Consider the following 22,471-nt stretch of genomic DNA (forward strand, 5'->3'; position numbering starts at 1 on the left):
TTCACGAAAAGCCGGATATGACGTCATCAAAGACATTTATCAAAAAAATGAAAAAAACGTTCGGGGATTTCATACCCAGGAACTCTCATGTCAAATTTCATAAAGATCGGTCCAGTAGTTTAATCTGAATCGCTCTACACACACACACACACACAGACAGACAGACAGACAGACGCACATACACCACGACCCTCGTTTCGATTCCCCCTCGATGTTAAAATATTTAGTCAAAACTTGACTAAATATAAAAAGGAGGGAGTCTTAAAATGGGGGTAATCGTACAGAGGTTATGAACAGAAAGTCTGAGATAAGGTCTTTTTTTTCTCTTTTTTTTTCTTCTTTTTATATTTAGTCAAGTTTTGACTAAATATTTTAACATCGAGGGGGAATCGAAACGAGGGTCGTGGTGTATGTGCGTGTGTGCGTGTGTGTGTCTGTGTGTGTGTGTGTGTAGAGCGATTCAGACTAAACTACTGGACCGATCTTTATGAAATTTGACATGAGAGTTCCTGGGTATGAAATCCCCGAACGTTTTTTTCATTTTTTTGATAAATGTCTTTTATGACGTCATATCCGGCTTTTCGTGAAAGTTGAGGCGGCACTGTCACGCCCTCATTTTTCAACCAAATTGGTTGAAATGTTGGTCAAGTACTCTTCGACGAAGCCCGGGGTTCGGTATTGCATTTCAGCTTGGTGGCTTAAAAATTAATTAATGACTTTGGTCATTAAAAATCTGAAAATTGTAAAAAAAAATAAAAATGTATAAAATGATCCAAATTTACGTTTATCTTATTCTCCATCATTTGCTGATTCCAAAAACATATAAATATGTTATATTCGGATTAAAACCAAGCTCTCAAAATTAAATATATAAAAATTATTATCAAAATTTTTTTTTCGAAATCAATTTAAAAACACTTTCATCTTATTCCTTGTCGGTTCCTGATTCCAAAAATATATAGATATGATATGTTTGGATTAAAAACACGCTCAGAAAGTTAAAACGAAGAGAGGTACAGAAAAGCGTGCTATCCTTCTTAGCGCAACTACTACCCCGCTCTTCTTGTCAATTCCACGTGCACTGTCTTTGCCACGGGCGGTGGAGTGACGATGCTTCGAGTATACGGTCTTGCTGCGTTGCGTTGCGTTCAGTTTCATTCTGTGAGTTCGACAGCTACTTGACTAAATATTGTATTTTCGCCTTACGCGACTTGTTTTTTCCTTACACAGACCTGCCTACCCCTGAAATGTACCATGTGTAGTTTTGGGTGTGAAAATAAGGCAAATGTGTAGTTTGGCAGGTGAATGTGTAGTATTTCAATTTGATCAACCCAAACCGCAAAACAGAACAGTTACTTATACCGTACTAAAACAAACACTCAACACTCCAAACAAAACTATTACAATGTGAACAATACTCCTCATACAAATACAAACAAAGCCCCCACAAAAATACAAGCCAAGCATTAAGTTTATTTGTTAAGAAAAAAATTATTAACTAGTTTGGAACATTTGCATGGGTGAAACTTATCAGAATTAAAAATAAGGAAAATGAGGCCGGGGTCCAGGGGCTGCCCACGCCCTGGTGGGGTGCAGGAGCAACGCCCTCGTAGGGGGCCCAGGGGGGCGAAGCCCCCCGGAAGAAAACGAAAAATCAGGCTTTTTAAGGGTAAAAGTAGGCCTTTCCTGGTATCTCAAACACACAAATTTGCACAGTAAACAATGATAACAAATGCCAAGCTGTAGTCCGATAATTCTCTCGCTCAGGGAAACAAAGATTCAGCGATGTCCGGTCACTGTGTTAGAGAAAATACAGATCGGATCGCCGGCAAAAAAATAAGGAATTCTTTATTTGACCAATTTCATTTGGCGGATTTCCGCCCTAAGGCGGAAAAGTTTCACCCATGCATTTGTTAAAAAAAAAGCTATGTTGAGGGGTATGCAGTTCATATACAGTGGGACCCCCTATTCAAGACCTGTGACAATCTGAGAACATCAAGTCACAAAAAGTAGGGACTGGGAGTATGTGTATCAACATGAAGGCAAATTTGCATATAAACAGAACAGGTTTGCGTCGGCAATAATAATAATATGGCAGGTCATTGCCTCTGCTCTGGTTACCGATCTCTCAAAAGTGAGCTTGTCTTGGTCTTCTTTCCCTGGCACGGGTTTCTTCACAAAACAGTCCAATTTTTCCTCTGCTTTGGTCGGGATTTCTCGAATTCCTCATGAGAAGTGCTTTTCTTGTGGCGGTTACACGGTCGTAAAGCCCACTGTGCTTCTCTGAAAAAGCCGTGTTGCACACAGTGCAGTGGGCAAAATGCTTCCCTTTTCTCCACGAAACTAGACATGGATGCTCCTCATAGTACTTTGGCAGAAAAGCCTTGCTGGGAGTTTGACCAAGCTTCTTTTTTTTGCTCCGTGGCGGTTGATCGCCAAAGTCTTCTGAATCCGTGTTCGTCGCTGTAGCCATTTTTTTCCCTCCAGAAAGAATGAGCTACGAAGTGACCGCGTTCAGAAAAGTATGTGCTGAAACGCCCGCGATAGTTGTAATGACACCTGCAAGACCAACTGACTACGCTACTCTCGCGGGCGCCGGGCATGTTTTGCACGCAGTACACAACCGGTTAGTACAAATTATGGATCGGAACTCGCTCGCGTTTTTGCGTATTCAAAATGTCAAAATGTGTAGTCGAAACGAAACGTTTGCGTAGTATAAGACAAGCATGCGTAGTTGCGTAGTTTGGGGACCAAAATCGTAGTTTACTACGCTCAATGTGTAGTGTAAACAGGTCTGCTTACATCTGTTCCTTGTCCCGGTGTGCACTCACGCCGCCCCGTCCCTGCACTCACTGTTCCATCCACATCTGAATTTCGTTCCGCTGCCAGACTTGTCGATTTTACAGACGCTCCAGGGAGGGATGTCGGGTCGTTGCAGTAGGCTACCCTCGAAAGATGACACTGCACTTCTGCTGAGTCACTTCGACGGTGTTCAGTAGTGGGTCTGTCCCGAGCTAACGGACGCTGCCCTCTACCTACTATGCCCCCTACTAACGACATTGACTGTTAAGTCGCGGAGCCAGACTAAGTGAGCGTCCCCTCCAGAGAGCAGACCGCCACCACGACCTCCCGGCCCACAGCCCGATGCGCTAACCACTGCGCTACGGGGGCCGGTGAGATAAGGTCTTAAAAAGGAGGGAGTCTTAAAATGGGGGTAATTGTACAGAGGTTATGAACAGAAAGTCTGAGATAAGGTCTTAACAAGAAGGGCAAAGCCCATACGACTCACATGCTTGACCTTGACCTAGCAATGACATCATACACTAACTGCTTTACACATTTTTCCTACCAAAATACATGTGACCTTGACCCAAGGTCAAGGTCATCCAAGGTCATGCAACACAAAGCTGTTAATTCAAGACATAGGAAGTACAATGGTGCTTATTGGCTCTTTCTACCATGAGATATGGTCACTTTTAGTGGTTCACTACCTTATTTTGGTCACATTTCATAAGGGTCAAAGTGACCTTGACCTTGATCATATGTGACCAAATGTGTCTCATGATGAAAGCATAACATGTGCCCCACATAATTTTTAAGTTTGAAACAGTTATCTTCCATAGTTCAGGGTCAAGGTCACTTCAAAATATGTATACAATCCAACTTTGAAGAGCTCCTGTGACCTTGACGCAAGGTAAACCAAACTGGTATCAAAAGATGGGGCTTACTTTGCCCTATATATCATATATAGGTGAGGTATTGAATCTCAAAAACTTCAGAGAACAACATTTATGGCCCCTGCGACCTTGACCTTGAAGCAAGGTCAAGATGCTATGTATGTTTTTTGGGGCCTTGTCATCATACACCATCTTGCCAAATTTGGTACTGATAGACTGAATAGTGTCCAAGAAATATCCAACGTTAAAGTTTTCCGGACGTCCAGACGGACGTCCGGACGGGGGGGACGGACGGACGGACGACTCAGGTGAGTACATAGACTCACTTTTGCTTCGCATGTGAGTCAAAAAGGAGGGAGTCTTAAAAGGCGGGTTCCAGTGTATTACAAGCACTACCACCACTATCACCAATTGGTCAACAATCCAGAAATGATGACCCTATTGTTCAACAATGCTGCACAACATCTCAGACAGACAGACATGCACAAGACCCTATACATTCAGCCTCACCTGCACATGGGCACAACCATGGGGTTATCCTTGGTGCCGCGGTACAGGCCTTTGTCTTGCAAGGCTTTCAACACAGCTTTGCGCGCGTCAAATCGCTTCATGCCCTGCAAAAACAATACACAAATTATTCATCAGAAATGAATTCATACACAATCCTTCATTTTTTTCTATGGATCATTACCGTCAAGTAACAATGCAAACTTACGCACACTTCAATCGTGAAAATCAGTCACACATTCAAACAGTCACACGGGACTGGGTGGCCGAGTGGTAACGCACTTGCGCTCGGAAGCGAGAGGTTGCGTGTTCAGGCCTGGGTCAGGCCGCAATTTTCTCCCCCCTTTCCTAACCTAGGTGGTGGGTTCAAGTGCTAGTCTTTCGGATGAGACGAAAAACCGAGGTCCCTTCGTGTACACTACATTGGGGTGTGCACGTTAAAGATCCCACGATTGACAAAAGGGTCTTTCCTGGCAAAATTGTATAGGCATAGATAAAAATGTCCATCAAATACCCGTGTGACTTGGAATAAAGTGTAAAAAAAAAAAAATTCCATCTCACACGGCATTTAGTCTCAGGGCTTGGAAACATGAATACACGCATGCAGGAAGAAAAAAAAAAGGGTAGCGCCGTATACTGTATGGCAGCTCGCTTTCCCCAGGGAGAAAGCAGCCCGAATTTCTGTGAGGTTACCCTCATGGACTATATAAAAATCTTATCCTTATCTTATACACAATATCATCTCTGAATCGGCACCTGCCTATCTTTCTGAACTGGTCTCTCTCTACACTCCCTCTCGCACCCTTCGTTCTTCTGATGATGCTCGACTTCTCTGTCAAGGTCGCTTTAAACGCAAGGCTCATGGCTTCCGCACGTTTTCGTATTATGGACCTCAGTTATGGAATTCACTCCCCTTTCAATTACGTCACTCTCCATCCATTTCATCTTTTAAGTCCAATTTGAAAACTCACTTGTTCCAACAACACTACGAATAGTTCCTTAGTATAGAGTCTGGGGATGTGAGATGTGCATGATGTGTTGTTTGAATCTGACAGTGATTGTATGATTTTTGTATACATGTATTGTTGTCACGCGCTTTGAACTTCTGATAAGGCGCTTTATAAATGCCCGTTATTATTATTATTATTATCTTAACACCTACTTGGGAAGACACGCACACATCAACACTGAACACAAGGGAGAAGCCTTGTCCACCACACAAAACGATAAAGGGACGGGCGCTGTGGCGGGGTGGTAAGACGTCGGCCTCTTAATCGGAAGGTCGAGGGTTCGAATCCCGGCCGCGGCCGCCTGGTGGGTTAAGTGTGAAGATTTTTCCGATCTCCCAGGTCAACTTATGTGCAGACCTGCTAGTGGCTTATCCCCCTTCGTGTGTACACGCAAGCACAAGACCAAGTGCGCACGGAAAAGATCCTGTAATCCATGTCAGAGTTCGGTGGGTTATAGAAACACGAAAATATCCAGCATGCTTCATCCGAAAACGGCGTATGGCTGCCTAAATGGCGGGGTAAAAACGGTCATGCACGTAAAATTCCACTCGTGCAAAAACACGACTGAACGTGGGAGTCTAAGCCCATGAACAAAGAAGAAGAAGAAGAAAAACGATAAAGGACAACAGTTCAAAGACTTTTCAATAAACCATGATGTCAATTGTTCTTTCTGAGTCTCTCTTTCATTGATCCACCAACTCTCTTATTCCAAATCTACCTTTTAAAAGCATATGCTGCACAGAGCTCATCCACTTCAATGTGAAACAAAAGATTCTGCCAGAAACAAGAAATTCCTATGAGGTAGGAAAAACACCCCCGTCAAAGGGAAATAACCTTCTCAGTTGGTGGCAGTGACTGAGTGAGAATGGTTATTTCCCTTTGACCATGAAGATGTCCCTGTATAAGTCCTTGTATAATTTTAATCCACCAATAACTCCCTAACCGTGTGTTTGACTGGTCCCAATTTTTGTAAGGACCGTCTCAGGAATGTATAGAACGTGTTCACCAAGTTTGGTGACGATCGGTCTGTTCATTCTTGAGATCTATATGCGAACACAAACACACAAACAAACACCCAAACAAACACCCAAACAAACACATCGAGCGAAACCTATACACACCCCTATACCGGGGGTGTAAATACAGAAGCTGCACAAACCCAGCAAATATTTTCCAGGAAAACAAAACAGCACTCACTGAAAATTCTGCGCAGTCCTTGGTGATGTTGCCGTTGTTGTCAATCATGGTGAGGAAGGGCAGCTTGAGACGCATCCCCACATCGTAATCGTTGGGGTCATGGGCCGGCGTGATCTTCACAGCACCTGTAAGTAAATAGCATCATTGTTATCCAACAAATCAATTAGTTACCAATAGGCAATACTATCATCATTAGGCCAATCTAAAATATATGTTGGTTTAGGATAACATGACCAAAAAAGATAGGGTCCGTAGGTCGGCTTTTCTTAAAACAAATTTTTTTTTTAACTAGACGATTTTAAAGGAGGTTACTTCCCTACGTCTTGGTATTGTTCGCAAAATGTGCCAAAAGTTTTTTGTTTTTTTTAGAAATGAAAAAATAGTTTTAGGGTCGGCGGGAAAAAATGGGGTCGGTTGGGTTACCCTAAACCAACATTTTGTTGTTGTTTGCCTCATTGTCTTTATCATTGTAATTGTTGTCATCATCATCATCATCATCATCGCAGCCATCAAAGTCATTCTAGCAATCATTTTTAGGATAACTGGCGGTTCTGGTGAGGTTATGCCCTTTCTTTCTTTCGGCTGGTAACAGGCGAAACCTCGCGGCAAGATCACACGAGAAAGGAAAAAAACGTGTATTGGTCCCAAATAGCATGTCACTTTGGTAACAGTTCGTGTGTAAGTCGTGCATTTTATACGGTAAAAAGACAATGGTAACAGGCGGAACCTCGCGGCAAGATCACAGGAGTTGTCTCGAGTTATCTCCCCCTCCCCAGAAGCGCTCATTGGTATCAATGTGTCTACTAAACACAGCCTCCACTCCAAATACACCCAAAAAAGGTACATACATATGATGACCAAGAGACGACGGGCGCTGTGGTGGGGTGGTAAGACGTCGGCCTCTTAATCAGAAGGTCGAGGGTTCGAATCCCGGTCGCGGCCGCCTGGTGGGTTAAGTGTGGAGATTTTTCCGATCTCCCAGGTCAACTTATGTGCAGACCTGCTAGTGGCTTATCCCCCTTCGTGTGTACACGCAAGCACAAGACCAAGTGCGCACGGAAAAGATCCTGTAATCCATGTCAGAGTTCGGTGGGTTATAGAAACACGAAAATATCCAGCATGCTTCCTCCGAAAGCGGCGTATGGCTGCCTTAATGGCGGGGAAAAAACGGTCATACACGTAAAATTCCACTCGTGCAAAAAACACGAGTGTACGTGGGAGTTTCAGCCCACGAACGCAGAAGAAGAATGACCAAGAGACAGAACCATGTCCCTGCAAGAAGTGCAGGTGACTGCACCAACACACGCATTAACCTGGGTAGTGCAACTCTTGTTGGTGCTACTTTTTCACGGCCACTGGAATTTTCTAGCAATAGGATTTATAATAAAGTATGAAATGAACGAATACATGAATACACATACTCTTCTTCTACTTCTGCGTTCATGAGCTGACACTCCCACGTACACTCGTGCTTTTTGTGTGTTCTTTTGCACAAGTGGGTTTTCACGATCTTTTACATGCACACGTGTTCTTGTGCTTGCGTGTACACACAAAGGGAGATAAGGCACAAGCAGGTCTGCACATAAGTTGACCTGAGAAATCGGAAAAATCTCCACCCTTAACCCACCACGTGCGGTCAGGATTCGAACACTAAACCTTCCGCATGGGAGGCCGGCGTCTTATCCACCAGGCCATTGCGCCAGTCAAATACACATACAAAACAAGATTTCACTCACCTGTGCCAAAGGCCATATCCACAAAGCTATCACAGATGATGGGCAGTTTCCTGTCGAAGAATGGGTGCTGCACAAACTTGCCGTGGAGTTGTTTGTACCTGTCGTCCTCTGGATGGACAGCGACGGCCGTGTCTCCAAGCATTGTCTCAATACGCGTGGTTGCGACCACGATCTCTTCATCTGAGGAACAAAAAGGCAATTATATTCTGGTGAAATGGAAAATTTCCTAAATAAATTATCATTTAATTAATATACTTACCCGAATCACATTAGCATTGAGTCACCTGAGATGCTTATCACTGAAAAACGCTTACCCGGCTAAAGAATTTAAAGGGAAGCAACCCCATCACCAAAACGAAAGTGAAAGTAGCTTTGGTAATGGGCCAGTACACCGGGAGTTACCTCCCATACGGGTGTATGCCACGTCACTTCCTCTAGGAACACGTGCCTATTATCATACGGCTTTAAAAAATCTTAAAACCATAAGCGGGGCAGGTGGGAGGGAATACAGTATGTGATTCGGGTAAGTATATTAATTAAATGATAATTTATTTAGGAAATTTTCCATTTAATATCATATTCTTACTCCGAATCACATTAGCAGATAACATCAACAAGGCGGTGGGCTAGAAATGAATCAAAACTCACCATCAAGTTCTGGACAGGAACTGGCCTGCTGCTATGAGCGCTGGAAGGCCTCTGGAGCCATCCTGTCGAAGAGCTGTGACGTCCCGAAGATAAAAGTTTATGAAAACATCTTCGGAACGCCAATACGCAGTTGTCAGCACCTCCTCTAGACGTCTGGAGCGCAGAACTGCCAGAGAGGATGCCCACGCCCTCGTCTCATGGGCTCGGGCCGAGTCAAGTGGCAAGGAGGGCATAACCCCCCCCCTCTTTGTGCGCCTCCACTCATAAGCCTGCTTGATGAGCGAGGACACCCACCGGGCCAACGTTACCTTCGACAAATCTTTCTCGCGCCTAGTAAGGAGAGAGATAAACAACAACTTCTGAGAACTAGACCGAATCGGCTGAGTCCGGGCTAAGTACAGACGAAGTGCCCTCACAGGGCAATTGACCGAATCGGGGTCACCCGGGGCCAACGCGCTGGTCAGAGCCTTAACTCTAACCAGCGGAGAGGCCTGCCCCGGAGACTGATTCTTGGCCAGGAAATCAGGCCGGAAACGCAAAGATGCGGAACCGTCCGGCTCAAAGGAGATATCTCCAGGCTGACCCGACAGGGCGTGGACCTCGCTACCCCGTCGGGCCGTAGCCAACAAAAGGAGAAACAGCGCTTTGCGAGTGACATTGAACAGACTGGCCTCGCTTAAAGGCTCAAAATCCGCAGAACGAAGGAATTCCAGGATTAAAAACAAGTCCCACTTGGGAGCGGGCAAACGAGCTTTAGCTTCCTTAAGAGCAGCCCCTTTAATGACTGCAGCTATAACGCCCCCGACTCGAACAGAACGACCAATCTGCTGAAGAGTCGCCGAGATAGCGGAGCGCCGGACCCTCAACGAGGAGACTGAGGCGCCCTGTGAAGACATGAAAGAGAGGTGGTTAGCGACCTGAATAGAGCGCGGAGCCACCGAACTCACCCCTCTAGCTGAACACCAGGCAGTCCATGCCTTCCAGTGGGAAGCATAAACTGAAGAGGTGGACGCTCTATGCGAGCGAGCCACCAAGTCCAGAGTCAAAGACGACGCCCCAGAGCGCTTCAGCGAGTCCCGAACAACTTCCACACGTGAAGCTTCAGAAGACTGGGCTCCTCGTGTGGAATGCCTGTTCGGGGCTGCACTAGTTCCCCTCGCACGAGTGCGAGAGGAATGGGGGGCCCTTGGGCAAGCCGAAGAAGATCTGGAAACCAGACCTGCGACGGCCACAGAGGAGCGACCAGAAGAAGAAGGGCCGGCTCCTCCATCTCCGCTTTCCGGATTACTCGGCTGAGTAACGGAAAGGGAGGAGTCTGAAGATCTGTATGTGCCCCCCAACCCTCCCTGGACGCATCTGTAAAGAGGTCCAGGTCGGGGAGGGGCACGACGATCGGAACACCTCTGCAGACCCACTCCGTGTGCAACCACGGAAGGGTCGCAGACTGGAACCATCCCTGCAAAGGGATGAGGGCGTCCCAGTCCACCAGAGGAGAGTCCACAAACGGCTTCAGCGCGAACTGAAGCGGACATTTGTGGACCCGGCCCAGTGAAACCAGAAGAGCCATAGACTCCATCTGCCCCAAGATGGAGGCGAGCGAGCGGATGGAAGCCATCAGGAGAGGTAAAGTGGAGCGAATCTGAGCTTGGAGCTTGTCCACCCTTCTCTGAGAAGGCTGGACAGTCCAAGCGACCGTGTCGAAAGACATCCCCAGATAAGTGAATGTCTGTGACGGGGTCAGCTCCGACTTTACCCGGTTGATCGAGAACCCCAACCAGTTGGATTCTCGAAGAACCGTCAGGGTATCCTGCGAACAGCCGCTCTGGGACTGGTTCATGATGAGCCAGTCGTCCAGATAAGCCCGCAGACGGATACCCTGGGACCTCACCAGTGCACAGACCTGTCTCACCACCATGGTGAAAATCCACGGTGCGAGAGACAGCCCGAAAGGGAGTGCGCGAAACTGGTAGATCTGATCTCCCCACCGGAAACGAAGCCATTTCCGGTCGGTCGGATGCATAAGAATGTGAAAGTATGCGTCCGTGAGATCGATCGAGGTCACCCAGTCTCCTGGGCGGAGAGAGTCTCGGACAGAGGCTGGCGTCTCCATCTTGAATTTTATCTCCCTCAAGAAAGTATTGAGGAGAGATAAATCCAACACGGGACGCCATCCTCCTGATGCTTTGGGAACAGCGACCAGACGCCCGTAAAATCCCAGGGAGCTGTGGACCCGAACTCTCTCCACCGCGCCCTTCTGCTCCAGGGAGGCAATTTCCGACTGCAAGACGGAACGTGCTTCCTGCGAGAAGGGGGGCTTGAACCGCGGAGGCACTCGGGTAAGAGGCGCCTTTTCCTCCCGCCAGAGTAGACGGAAGCCCGAACTCACCACTCCCACAATCCATTGGCTGTCTACTACCGACATCCAACGAGAAAGTGCCCGGGAGGGGCCTCCCGCCATCACCAAGGTGGAGGGCGGGAGGGAGGTGAGATCGGGAGCGCTTCATTGGGGGTGTGGCTTACTTCCAGAGCCGCCACGCCCCCTCCCCGATGCCGTCCTCTTCTTCCCACCACGAGCGGCCGGCGAAGCCTGCCGCTTCTGAGCTGGCTTGGGGTTAGACGATGTCTGAGCCTGCTTCTGTTTAGAAGGCTGAGACTGTTTCACCCCCTTCAGAGTGTAGTCAAGGAACTGACTGTCCTTGTTTGACTGAATCTCCTTCTGTCTGGCATCCAGTGCCAGCGGACAGAAGAGAGACTCCTCTGAGACCGGGGAGACTCTCAAGGTCTCCCTAGTAGCCAGCTCCGTGAATTGGGACTGCGAGAGGAAGAGATCCCTCCTGCAGAGTACCGCTTGGGTGTACTGCAGGGAGGAAAGACGCAATTGTTCCTCATTGACCTTGGCCAATGCGGTCAAAAGCGCAGAGACATCGTCCGCATTCTGTTCTTCACTGAGAGTGAAAGGAACTAGCGAATCGGTCAATGCCCGAGACAGAGCCCGAACGAGAGTCTCCGCAATGGAGGACAGTTCGATCTGCCGACGTCCAACCTCCTCAGCAGAGAGGAGGGAAGCCTCGGAAACCGGCAAAACCGAATCACGCTTGATCGGTTTAGTCAGAAGAGGCAGCAATTCCCGGGAAACCGGAAGGGTAGCCCTAGGGAGTGCAAAAGACGCCAGCCAATTCTGGCTCTGATTGGGCATGCCAAGCTTCCTATTGGCCGTAGGCACGAAGGAAGAGGCTTGGGCAGCTGAAGCCACCCACTGCTGAGCTGATTCCGGAACTGGACCAAAAGGAAGCAGTAACGGAACAGGCACTGGCCGAATACCACTCCCCGCATGTGCTGGACGAACCAGTGAATGCGAAAGTTGGTAAGCCACTGACGGAGACTCGGCGAACCGGAAGGAAGAAACATCCTCCTGTGCCGGCCGGAAGTCCGCCATGGCAGAAGGAACGAATGATGCGGAAGAGTCCGCAGCCACCACCCCTTCAGGAAAATAACGAGACGTTACTTCCGCCGCGACGTCAAGAACAGACTTGAGCTTCGACGGAAACACGCCCCGCGACTCCTCGCTGACCACTGATGGAGCATCAGAATAGTCACACGTGGAACCATGACCGAAGTCACCAGTTCCGGAAGCAGAAGCATGCCCTGGCAAACCGGAAACCGGAAAAGCCTGAGCACTAACGTCATCCTGCCGCCCAAAACCCTGTGAAGGTAAAGGGTAAGCAGGACGACCATCCGCAAAAACCGGAGCTGGATGAGCTGACGTCACTCCCCCGACTGAGTGGAGTGATGCCTGCTCAAGCCTAGGCGCTTGAAAGCCGGAAGGCGCACGCTGTAATCCACTATCTGGTATCCGGAAGGAACCACCAGAAGAGGAAGAAGCGTTTCCGGCCGAAACCGGAAGTGTAGTCAACGGAACCGCAAAATGCGGAAGTGAAGACTGCACTGGTTGACTTCGCGATCCGGAAGGACCGGAAGTCAGTGAATACTCCATCCTGCCGCGACCGCCGTAGCGTGCCGGAGCGGACGGATCATCACTTCCGGCAAGTGCCGGAAATGCGGCAGTCGAAACCGACTGCCGCCGCTGTTCGAACAAGTCCGGGGCCTCGTAGGTTATCGCCGGAAATGAAAGATCAGCAAGGTATCGGTCGTGACCCGATGCGAAAGAGCTGTCCCCCGAAGGAGAACGTCCAGGCGCCTCACGAGGGCTATCGGACCAGCTCTGCTTACCAACCGACGCTGAAGAGGGAGGACGCTGCTCCAAGCCGGAAGTGGAGGACAAAGACACGGAAGCCAATGCCCGGACGTCACTGCCAGATGCCGGAAACGCCGAACTGCTGGCGACGGAACGCTGAAATTCTGCCTGCACCAAGCTGCGGATTTCTGGAACCAGTGACTTTAACAGAGAGGAAACCAACGCACCTTGTCCAGGTGCTAACAAAGAAGACGAAGTCTCCGATGTAGAGACAGGTGCAGAAGTAACAGTAGCGCTAGGCGCCGCAAAAGAAGCAGAAGTAGTAACAGCGCTAGGCGCCGAAATTGGTACAGCCAACAAAGTGTTACGCTCTTGGTCTGTAACAAGTAACGTTGCTTTGGAAGAGGAAGACTTAGCCTTAATTTTCCCCTTGGGGTCCGACTTGCCACGGCGCTTGTCTGAATCAGACATGTTGACAACAACACGTGGCAACGCGAAAAAATTTACTGAAACATAAGTCTAAACGACTGGAAAATTCAGTAAACACACGCACTAATGCGTTAACAAAATACTATAGCTAAACTTGCCCCACAAGCAGAGGCACGGAGAGCTACAAACAAAGTCACACGAGCTAGAAAACTAACTCACACAACAAAATGGCGACACGCAAGACACTGACACAAACGTCAACAACACGTGGCAAAGTAAAAAGATTTACTGAAACGTAAGTCAAAACGACTGAAAACACAGTAAACACACACGCTTACGCGTCAACAAAATACTAAAGCTACACTTGCCCAAACAGAAAGAGGGCACGCAGAGCTACTAGCAAAGTCACACGAGTTAGCTAACTAACTCACACAACAAAATGGCGAAACACGCAAGTCACTGACACACAAGTCCGTAAAAAACGGACAACGTACAGTAACGAAACAGCGCAAACAACCAACAACAAACGGGAACGAGCTCACCAAACTGTAGGCAAGGCGAGCAGACAAGCTGGGTAACGTGGCCGGCGGGTGTCACTCAAACACACAAGGTCAGCCACAGAGCGTCAAAAAGTGAACCGTCCTCTCCGAGGTGAAAAAGACGTATGATAATAGGCACGTGTTCCTAGAGGAAGTGACGTGGCATACACCCGTATGGGAGGTAACTCCCGGTGTACTGGCCCATTACCAAAGCTACTTTCACTTTCGTTTTGGTGATGGGGTTGCTTCCCTTTAAATTCTTTAGCCGGGTAAGCGTTTTTCAGTGATAAGCATCTCAGGTGACTCAATGCTAATGTGATTCGGAGTAAGAATATGATATTAAATGATGTTTACAGAGAGATAAAACGTGTCTCCAACCATGGTCTCAATACGCGTGGTTGCGACCACGATCTCTTCATCTGAGGGAAGAAAAAAGGCAACTATATTCCGGTGAAATGATGTTTACAAAGAGATAAAACTTTATTGTGTGTGTCAAACACATTGTTATTCGCAAAAGGTGTACACAGATGGTCTTATTAAATGTTGCAGTAAATTAAAAGCTGCGCTACATAATGTTACTTGTTTTGAGTCCATGTAGCAAGCTGAAGCCAAATTTGAGAACATATTTACACAAAAACTGCCAAAACTTCGATTCACTCAAGAAAACAGATCCCAGCAACATCCAAGTATTTGGAGAATCTGATAGGCAAACTTCCTACCTGAATCACAGACTTTGTAGGCAAAGGAGATGAGAACGCCAAACTCCACTTTATCCTTGTAGCCAGGGACAGCCAACAACGTGCGTCCCTCTATCTCCTTCTTGTCCACCTGAAAACATTAACCACTGTCATGACCAAGATGCAAGAAAAGATTTTTTGTTTGTTTGTTTGTTTAACGCCCAGTCGACCACGAAGGGCCATATCAGGGCGGTGCTGCTTTGACATATAACGTGCGCCACACACAAGACAGAAGTCGCAGCACAGGCTTCATGTCTCACCCAGTCACATTATTCTGACACCGGACCAACCAGTCCTTGCACAAACCCCATAATGCCAGACGCCAGGCGGAGCAGCCACTAGATTGCCAATTTTAAAGTCTTAGGTATGACCCGGCTGGGGTTCGAACCCACGACCTCCCGATCACAGGGCGGACACCTTACCACTAGGCCAACCGTGCCGGTTTCAAGAAAAAGATCACAACGAAGACGCCTATATTGATAAAATAACATACCAATTTGATGAAAGATTAGCCCAAGCTGCTGGGAACTGATAACGAGGGCTACGTCTTTTTCTGTCTGACAGAAACCATGAGAATACAATTCCCGTGCACAAATTTAAAAAAACCAAAAGAAATAAAAGAAAGTTAACTTGAGTGACACAACCCTCATTGGAGTGACCTGGCAAAGCCCACCGACATCTTAAAGACTTCCCCCTTTATAATGTGACAGGGGAGGCTACCGCTCCTTTCACAGCAGACTCTGCACCCGAGTTGTTGGCCTTTAAGTCAACACCGGTGGATTGTGGAACTCTGTTTGTGATGGGGTCTGGTGGTTTCTGATTGTCTGTATGTTCATGGAAACCTTCGGGTTTGCATAACAGGTTTTTATAGGGCTAAGAAATTGGCCCTAACATTTTCAATCCTGTTTGATTGCACTTCGCCTCCCGAGGTGATCGTAGTGTTTCAGCACTCGGTTACAATAAGACCTCATTTTATCAGATCTGAAGATGTTCTACAACAGATATGTATCTGTATAACAGACACTTTTAAACATAGACCAGGAACCTACCTCAATGTCCGAGATGGCGGAGTTGAGCGTGCAGGACCAGTTGACCAGACGGACACTACGGTAGATCAGCTTTCGGCTGTGGAGTCGCACAAACGCCTCTTCCACAGCGTGACACAGTTTCTGCAAAGATAATTATAATAATAATTATAATAATGAGAGCTTATATAGCGCGAACCACAGTGAACTTTGCTCTCCGCGCTTTACACGTTAACTATGAATAACAAGAAGGGCAAAGCCCATACGACTCACATGCTTGACCTAAACCTAGCAATGACATCATACACTAAGAACTGCTTTACACATTTTTCCTACCAAAATACATGTGACCTTGACCCAAGGTCAAGGTCATCCAAGGTCATGCAACACAAAGCTGTTAATTCAAGACATAGGAAGTACAATGGTGCTTATTGGCTCTTTCTACCATGAGATATGGTCACTTTTAGTGGTTCACTACCTTATTTTGGTCACATTTCATAAGGGTCAAAGTGACCTTGACCTTGATCATATGTGACCAAATGTGTCTCATGATGAAAGCATAACATGTGCCCCACATAATTTTTAAGTTTGAAACAGTTATCTTCCATAGTTCAGGGTCAAGGTCACTTCAAAATATGTATACAATCCAACTTTGAAGAGCTCCTGTGACCTTGACCTTGAAGCAAGGTAAACCAAACTGATATCAAAAGATGGGGCTTACTTTGCCCTATATATCATATATAGGTGAGGTATTCAATCTCAAAAACTTCAGAAAAAATGTGAAAAATAGCTGTTTTTTAGGCAACATTTATGGCCCCTGCGACCTTGACCTTGAAGCAAGGTCAAGATGCTATGTATGTTTTTTGGGGCCTTGTCATCATACACCATCTTGCCAAATTTGGTACTGATAGACTGAATAGTGTCCAAGAAATATCCAACGTTAAAGTTTTCCGGACGGACGTCCGGACGGACGGACGGACGGACGGACGGACGACTCGGGTGAGTACATAGACTCACTTTTGCTTCGCATGTGAGTCAAAAACCATACTATTTAAACATCAAATACATATACATACTGCATGTCATTTAGCCAAATCTCCATAAAAACCTAGCAGCGACCGCAAGTCACCATGTTTGATTTTTTAGACAGAAGTGCAAGCGAAATTTTTCCAGCTTATTACATTCTACAGTATATCGACATTTACTCTGCATCAATAATTGCATGATTAGAGCACGCAAACACCAGTCATGCATAATGTGCTCTCTTCCACAAAACCCTAGGTTGTACTGGTTTGCAAGTCTTCATCTATGACTCCCCCTCCTCCTAACCCCCCCCCCCCCCCCAAAAAAAAAAATCTATGAGTATGACTCGCCACATTTTTTTTTACAAGAAAAGCCTATTTTTAAAACATTTACACAGCCTAGAGAAGTGTTTTAAAAACACATTTGTGCCACACGGGGCATCCCTAATTGAGCCCCAAGTCGCCTACCTAAAGACCGGGCAAAGTCTTTTTGCCAAAAATTCAGCACCAAAGCTTGGTGCAGCCAGCTTCTGAGGTAGGCTTCACAAAGTCGACTTCTCACAATTCATCTGAGACTTTAAGGCCAACAAAAAAAATTAGGTCTGTTTACGGTAACATAGGCCAAAAAAATAGGGTCGGTAGGTCGGGATTTAAAAAAAAAATTTTTTTTATCCAAAAAAACATATTTTTACGTTATTTTTTTCTTTCTTCCCCAAATGCCAAAAAAAGTCTAGGGTCGCGCGAAAAAAATAGGGTTGGTCGGGTTACTGTAAACAGACTATTTTTTTTGTGTGCCTAAACAAACAAAAACCAGAAGAAAGGAAATGACTCACGGGATCCATGGTGAAGCAAGCCCTGTCCCAGTCGTAGGAGCCGCCGAGTCTTTTCAACTGTGTGTAGATTCTGTCCCCTTTGCTGAGAAAACCCACATTGTTATAGCCTTTTTGTAATGGTTACAGTAGCTAAAATCATATCAAGTTGTAAATATATGTTCAGCCATCTCATTATAAACAAATTGCCAGGTTTCCTCCAAGTCTTATTTTATGGACTTATCTGCTATGTAATTTTCCAGAAACATGCATTGCCAACTTCAGTCATTATCATCCCCAGAGAGAAAAAAAAACCAGAGTAAAGAACCATCTTTAACTGTTGTTGTTAGACTGCCTCCGTGACAAACACTATGAACATGACATACACAGACATAGACTGCCTCCGTGACGAACACTATGAACATGACACACACAGACAGACTATTCCCACACTTTCAAATACATACATCCCCTCTGACAGCAAACACGCTCCCCCATCGCCAAACAGACTTACTCTTCCTTCCATTTCCAGATCTCCTCCACAAACTTCTCTCTGCCCAGGTCGTGCCGAGTCAACTGCCGCTCCCTCCACAGTTTCTTCTCAACCACAACCTGCGTAGCGATACCTGCGTGGTCGCAGCCAGGGTTCCACAGAACCATGCGCCCCTTCATTCGGTACCTGTATGGCAAGAAAGCAGAGGATGAAAACCAGGTGTATGGGTGTGCATGTGTGTGTGTCACTGTGTGTACAGACCTGTTTACCCCCATAAGTGTTTTGGAGTAATGCTCAGCCCCAAAAATAGTAATCCTGGCTCAAAAATAGTAATCATCCAGCATTCGTCGCCAATTATAACGCACATGACAACTGTGTCTGCGAAACGCAATCATGCACATATATCCATCATTCACAAACAAAACACATCAGTCAGTTTTTGTGGTCATCATAATTTCAAAGAAGATCACATCAAAAGCACATGCATCACTGATTCTTTTTCTTTTGCTCGTAGTAGGCCTTTTTCAGTGTGTCAAGCGCTTCTCTACTGAACTTGCGCTTGCCGAATGAGTGAGGGCGAGACTTCACCACTAGAATAAGGCTCTCCAGCATCTCATCAGACAGATCTCTGGTCAGTCCTGTGCTTTTTCACCCCATTTTGCCATTGAAAAAAACAATGCCAAACATGTGAATTGATAAAAAAAAAAAAAAAAAATTTTATTTTTTTACATTTTTTTATTAATGAAAATCGTAGTCTTGACACGGATAGCGGAATGGCGTATTTTTTGCAGAAAATCGTAATAAATTACGCCAAAATCGTAAGGGTAAACAGGTCTGTGTGTATGAGATAATGCGTTTATAACTACAGCCAGCGTTCAACAGAACCATGCCATCAGTGGCATCACACCAAAAACTCATACAAAAACTTTGTGAATGTGTGTGTGCGCATGTATAGGTGTGTGTGTATGAGATAATACGTTTATAACTACAGACTGGGTCTAACAGAATCATGCCATCATTAACTCAGTGGCATCACACCAAAATAAGATATACACTCATACAAAAACTGTGTCTGTGAATGTGTGTGTGGGGGCAAGTATTTGTGTGTAGGTGTGTGTGTGTGCACAGTTTTAGTGTGTATGTGTGTGTGCACAGTCTTTAAATTAGTCAGACACAAGGGGTACAATCTACTGGGCAGAAAGTTAAAATCACCTAGAACATCCAGTACTATTGAGTAAATATATCAATAGTGTTTTTAAAGAAATGTTAAACTGAATACAGAAATCAGACAGAAAATTTCATCAGGTTATGACAGGACATGATTAAAATTTCATCAAGACATTCCAAACAAGCTTATCACCATGAATTAATTTATGAGAACATTAAAACAACACAGCACAAATTTCCAAAACTCGAATAAAGTCCAAAGTCTACATCTGTAGAACCAGTTCATAAGCATTTCTCCTGGTTATCAATTTTACATTTTGTTTTTGTGCAATGATAGTACGCAACCAAAATAAATGAACATTTGTTTTAAAAAAAAAAATGGAAGAAAAGTAACAGCCTAACAACTGACCATCTGACGAGTGTGTCTTGGACAGCAGTGGTCAAGGCATGGCCAAGGTGAAGCGTTCCGGTGACGTTGGGCGGGGGAATGACGATCACGAATTTGTCTTCATACTTTGCTTTCGTGCCATCACGACCCTGCACGATATAGAATGTAAACAATTAAACTTGAAAAAAAAAAGGAAACCTTATCCATAAAACGATTTTGGATGCATCAACTGGTCAAGCAAGGTCAGTGCAACCCCTGAAAAATCTGTACCGCATACTAATTACTGTTTTTTGTGTGCAAGCAAGAGGCAGCAAAGTTTGAAAGAAACTACTTCAAGACCACCAATCAATCAATCAATATGAGGCTTATATCGCGCGTATTCCGTGGGTACAGTTCTAAGCGCAGGGATTTATTTTTTTATTTTATGGAATTTATATCGCGCACATATTCAAGGCGCAGGCATTTATTTATACCATGTGAGATGGAATTTTTTTGCACAATACATCACGCATTCACATCGGCCAGCAGATCGCAGCCATTTCGGCGCATATCCTACTTTTCAAGGCCTATTATTCCAAGTCACACGGGTATTTTGGTGGACATTTTTATCTAGGAAAGACCCTTTTGTCAATCGTGGGATCTTTAACGTGCACACCCCAATGTAGTGTACACGAAGGGACCTCAGTTTTTCGTCTCATCCGAAAGACTAGCACTTGAACCCACCACCTAGGTTAGGAAAGGGGGGAGAAAATTGCTAATGCCCTGACCCAGGGTCGAACTCGCAACCTCTCGCTTCCGAGCGCAAGTGCGTTACCACTCGGCCACCCAGACCACCAGAATCAGACCACCAGAATCAGACCTGCAGAATGACGAGAAATACAGTAGAACCCCCCTTTTAAGACCTCAACAATTCTGAAAAAAATCAGGTCTTAAAAAGGAGGGGGTCTTAAAATAGGGGTAAAATGTACAGAGGTTATGAACACATAGTCTGAAAAAACAGGGGGGGGGGGGGGGGGGGGGGTCCACTGTACTGGAAGAATAACTTCAAAATTAAATTATTAATCACTGCCTTTTATTCGTGGACTGTACACAAATCTGGTTCCTCACAACCATTTATAACAACATAAAATATGCATCATCAGCGACATGAAATTCTAGCATGAAACGCAGATGATTAAAAACAAATGCGAAAGTGATGATCAAAGACGACAACAGTGCACGTCCCTTTTCAAGACCCAGCTCCTTTTTGGTCTTAGTCTTAACATCCACCAATTTACCTACATTTTAAGACTCCCTGTCCCTCTCCTCTCCCGATAACCTCACGTTTCTGATGGTCTTCTTAACAACAAAAACTCACTCCATATTCCGGCTTGAAGTATCCCTGTTGGACCCACCAGTCATACCAGGCCGCCTCGACATACGGGGGGCTGTATGCATTTGGCATCTCACCGCTTGTGTCTGTTCAAACAATACACATTTTTAAAAACAACACACAGTGACACACACACAAAAATAGTGTCTTGAACAGTATTTCAATTCCGATGATAACAACATTAGTGCGATGAACATATTACAATCTTATTGAGAAAACAAATCAGCATACAGACCCCCCCCCCCCCCCCCCACAGACTAACCCCCACAGACTAACAGTAACAAAGTGTAATTGAGGTATTGCGTTTGCGTACTTAAGTGGTGATTTTTGAGTGTCACATGGAGGTCTGGTGGGAAAAAGGAGCATGCCTCAGCAATACAGATGAAAGAGGCATTCATCAGAAGATAAAGACCTTCCTTATTCCTTAGTTGAGCCAGAAGTTGACTTCCCGAAGACTGCTCAAAGTCGTTGCATCGAAAGTTCAGTGCCAAAGCTTTGTGAAGCCATCTTCGTGAATTAAACTTCTCCCAATTAATGTCAGGCTTAACAAAAAGAGCCTGGACACAGTTTTAAGACAGAATATCTGACAGGCACGTGCCCTTGTTTTGCCCTCCAAGGGCAGGTACACATGAATAGACCTTTTCGGTATGTGAGCAGCTCTTACGAGATATCCGCAAGACGCAATTTTTGTTATGCTTTGAACATTGCGAGAACTTCAAACCTCCACTTTTGCAGCTCGCGCGAGATAGCTGTACCACATGTTTTGAAGTTTGCGAGAGCTTGGAATACCCATAGGGTCTATTGTGATGTCAAACAAAATACCTCAACAACACATAAACATTCCGGAGACAAAAAGGAATACTATATCAGTGTATGCATCACATTGCGTTAAACATGCTCACCTTTTTTTTCTCCTTTTGGTGTTGGGATGTTATAAGTAATAACATCTCTTTTCTTGTCCACGTCTTTCTTGGCATCTTTTTTTTTCTGCAGAAGACAAACCGAGAAATCTAAAAAGGTATCATTCTATCATGCTTTCACATTATTCTGTTTAAAACTTGTGTAACCGAGTGACAGAACAGTCAACACAACAATCACCTTTGAAGGCGAAGTCCAATCAAACAGGATTAAGAATTTTAGAGCCAATTTCTTAGCCCAATAAAAACAAAGGCAACCAAGAACATTCTAAACAACCGCAGCAGCCAGACCCTATCACAAACTCTACGATTCACAGGTGTCAGCTATAAATAGCTCGCGCTCTTCAAGGCCGACAACTGCAGAGCCTGCTGTGAAGGACAACGCAGTAGTCTCCCTGTCACACTTGCAAAATTTTGAGAGATGTGTCTACTAATATAATCGGATTATATTAGTAGACAATCCCTGCATTTCCCGTCATGAATAATAAACAGTACATAGTTCTACTCACAACTTTGGCTGCCAACAACTTTACATTAGAAAAGTTTCCAAGGGAGACGACTGAATCAGTGAATGCGTCCCACCCGACATGATTATCACAAACA

At 45.6% G+C, this 22,471-nt stretch overlaps 1 protein-coding gene across 1 annotated transcript in view; it reads right to left on the minus strand.

The window, feature by feature from the left end:
• Positions 1 to 22,471, minus strand: part of LOC138948510 (valine--tRNA ligase-like) — an 89,196-nt gene that overhangs the window by 66,313 nt on the left and 412 nt on the right. Inside the window, exons 2-11 of the mRNA XM_070320063.1 lie at positions 21,854 to 21,938; positions 20,937 to 21,037; positions 19,601 to 19,728; positions 18,046 to 18,210; positions 17,556 to 17,637; positions 15,725 to 15,844; positions 14,658 to 14,766; positions 8,128 to 8,307; positions 6,392 to 6,516; positions 4,188 to 4,291 (exon numbers count right to left, since the gene is read on the minus strand). Coding sequence (XP_070176164.1) covers positions 4,188 to 4,291; positions 6,392 to 6,516; positions 8,128 to 8,307; positions 14,658 to 14,766; positions 15,725 to 15,844; positions 17,556 to 17,637; positions 18,046 to 18,210; positions 19,601 to 19,728; positions 20,937 to 21,037; positions 21,854 to 21,938 — 1,199 coding nt within the window. The remainder of the gene's footprint in view (positions 1 to 4,187; positions 4,292 to 6,391; positions 6,517 to 8,127; positions 8,308 to 14,657; positions 14,767 to 15,724; positions 15,845 to 17,555; positions 17,638 to 18,045; positions 18,211 to 19,600; positions 19,729 to 20,936; positions 21,038 to 21,853; positions 21,939 to 22,471) is intronic.

Source organism: Littorina saxatilis, linkage group LG15 (genome assembly GCF_037325665.1).
Source record: "Littorina saxatilis isolate snail1 linkage group LG15, US_GU_Lsax_2.0, whole genome shotgun sequence".
Taxonomy (NCBI): domain Eukaryota; kingdom Metazoa; phylum Mollusca; class Gastropoda; order Littorinimorpha; family Littorinidae; genus Littorina; species Littorina saxatilis.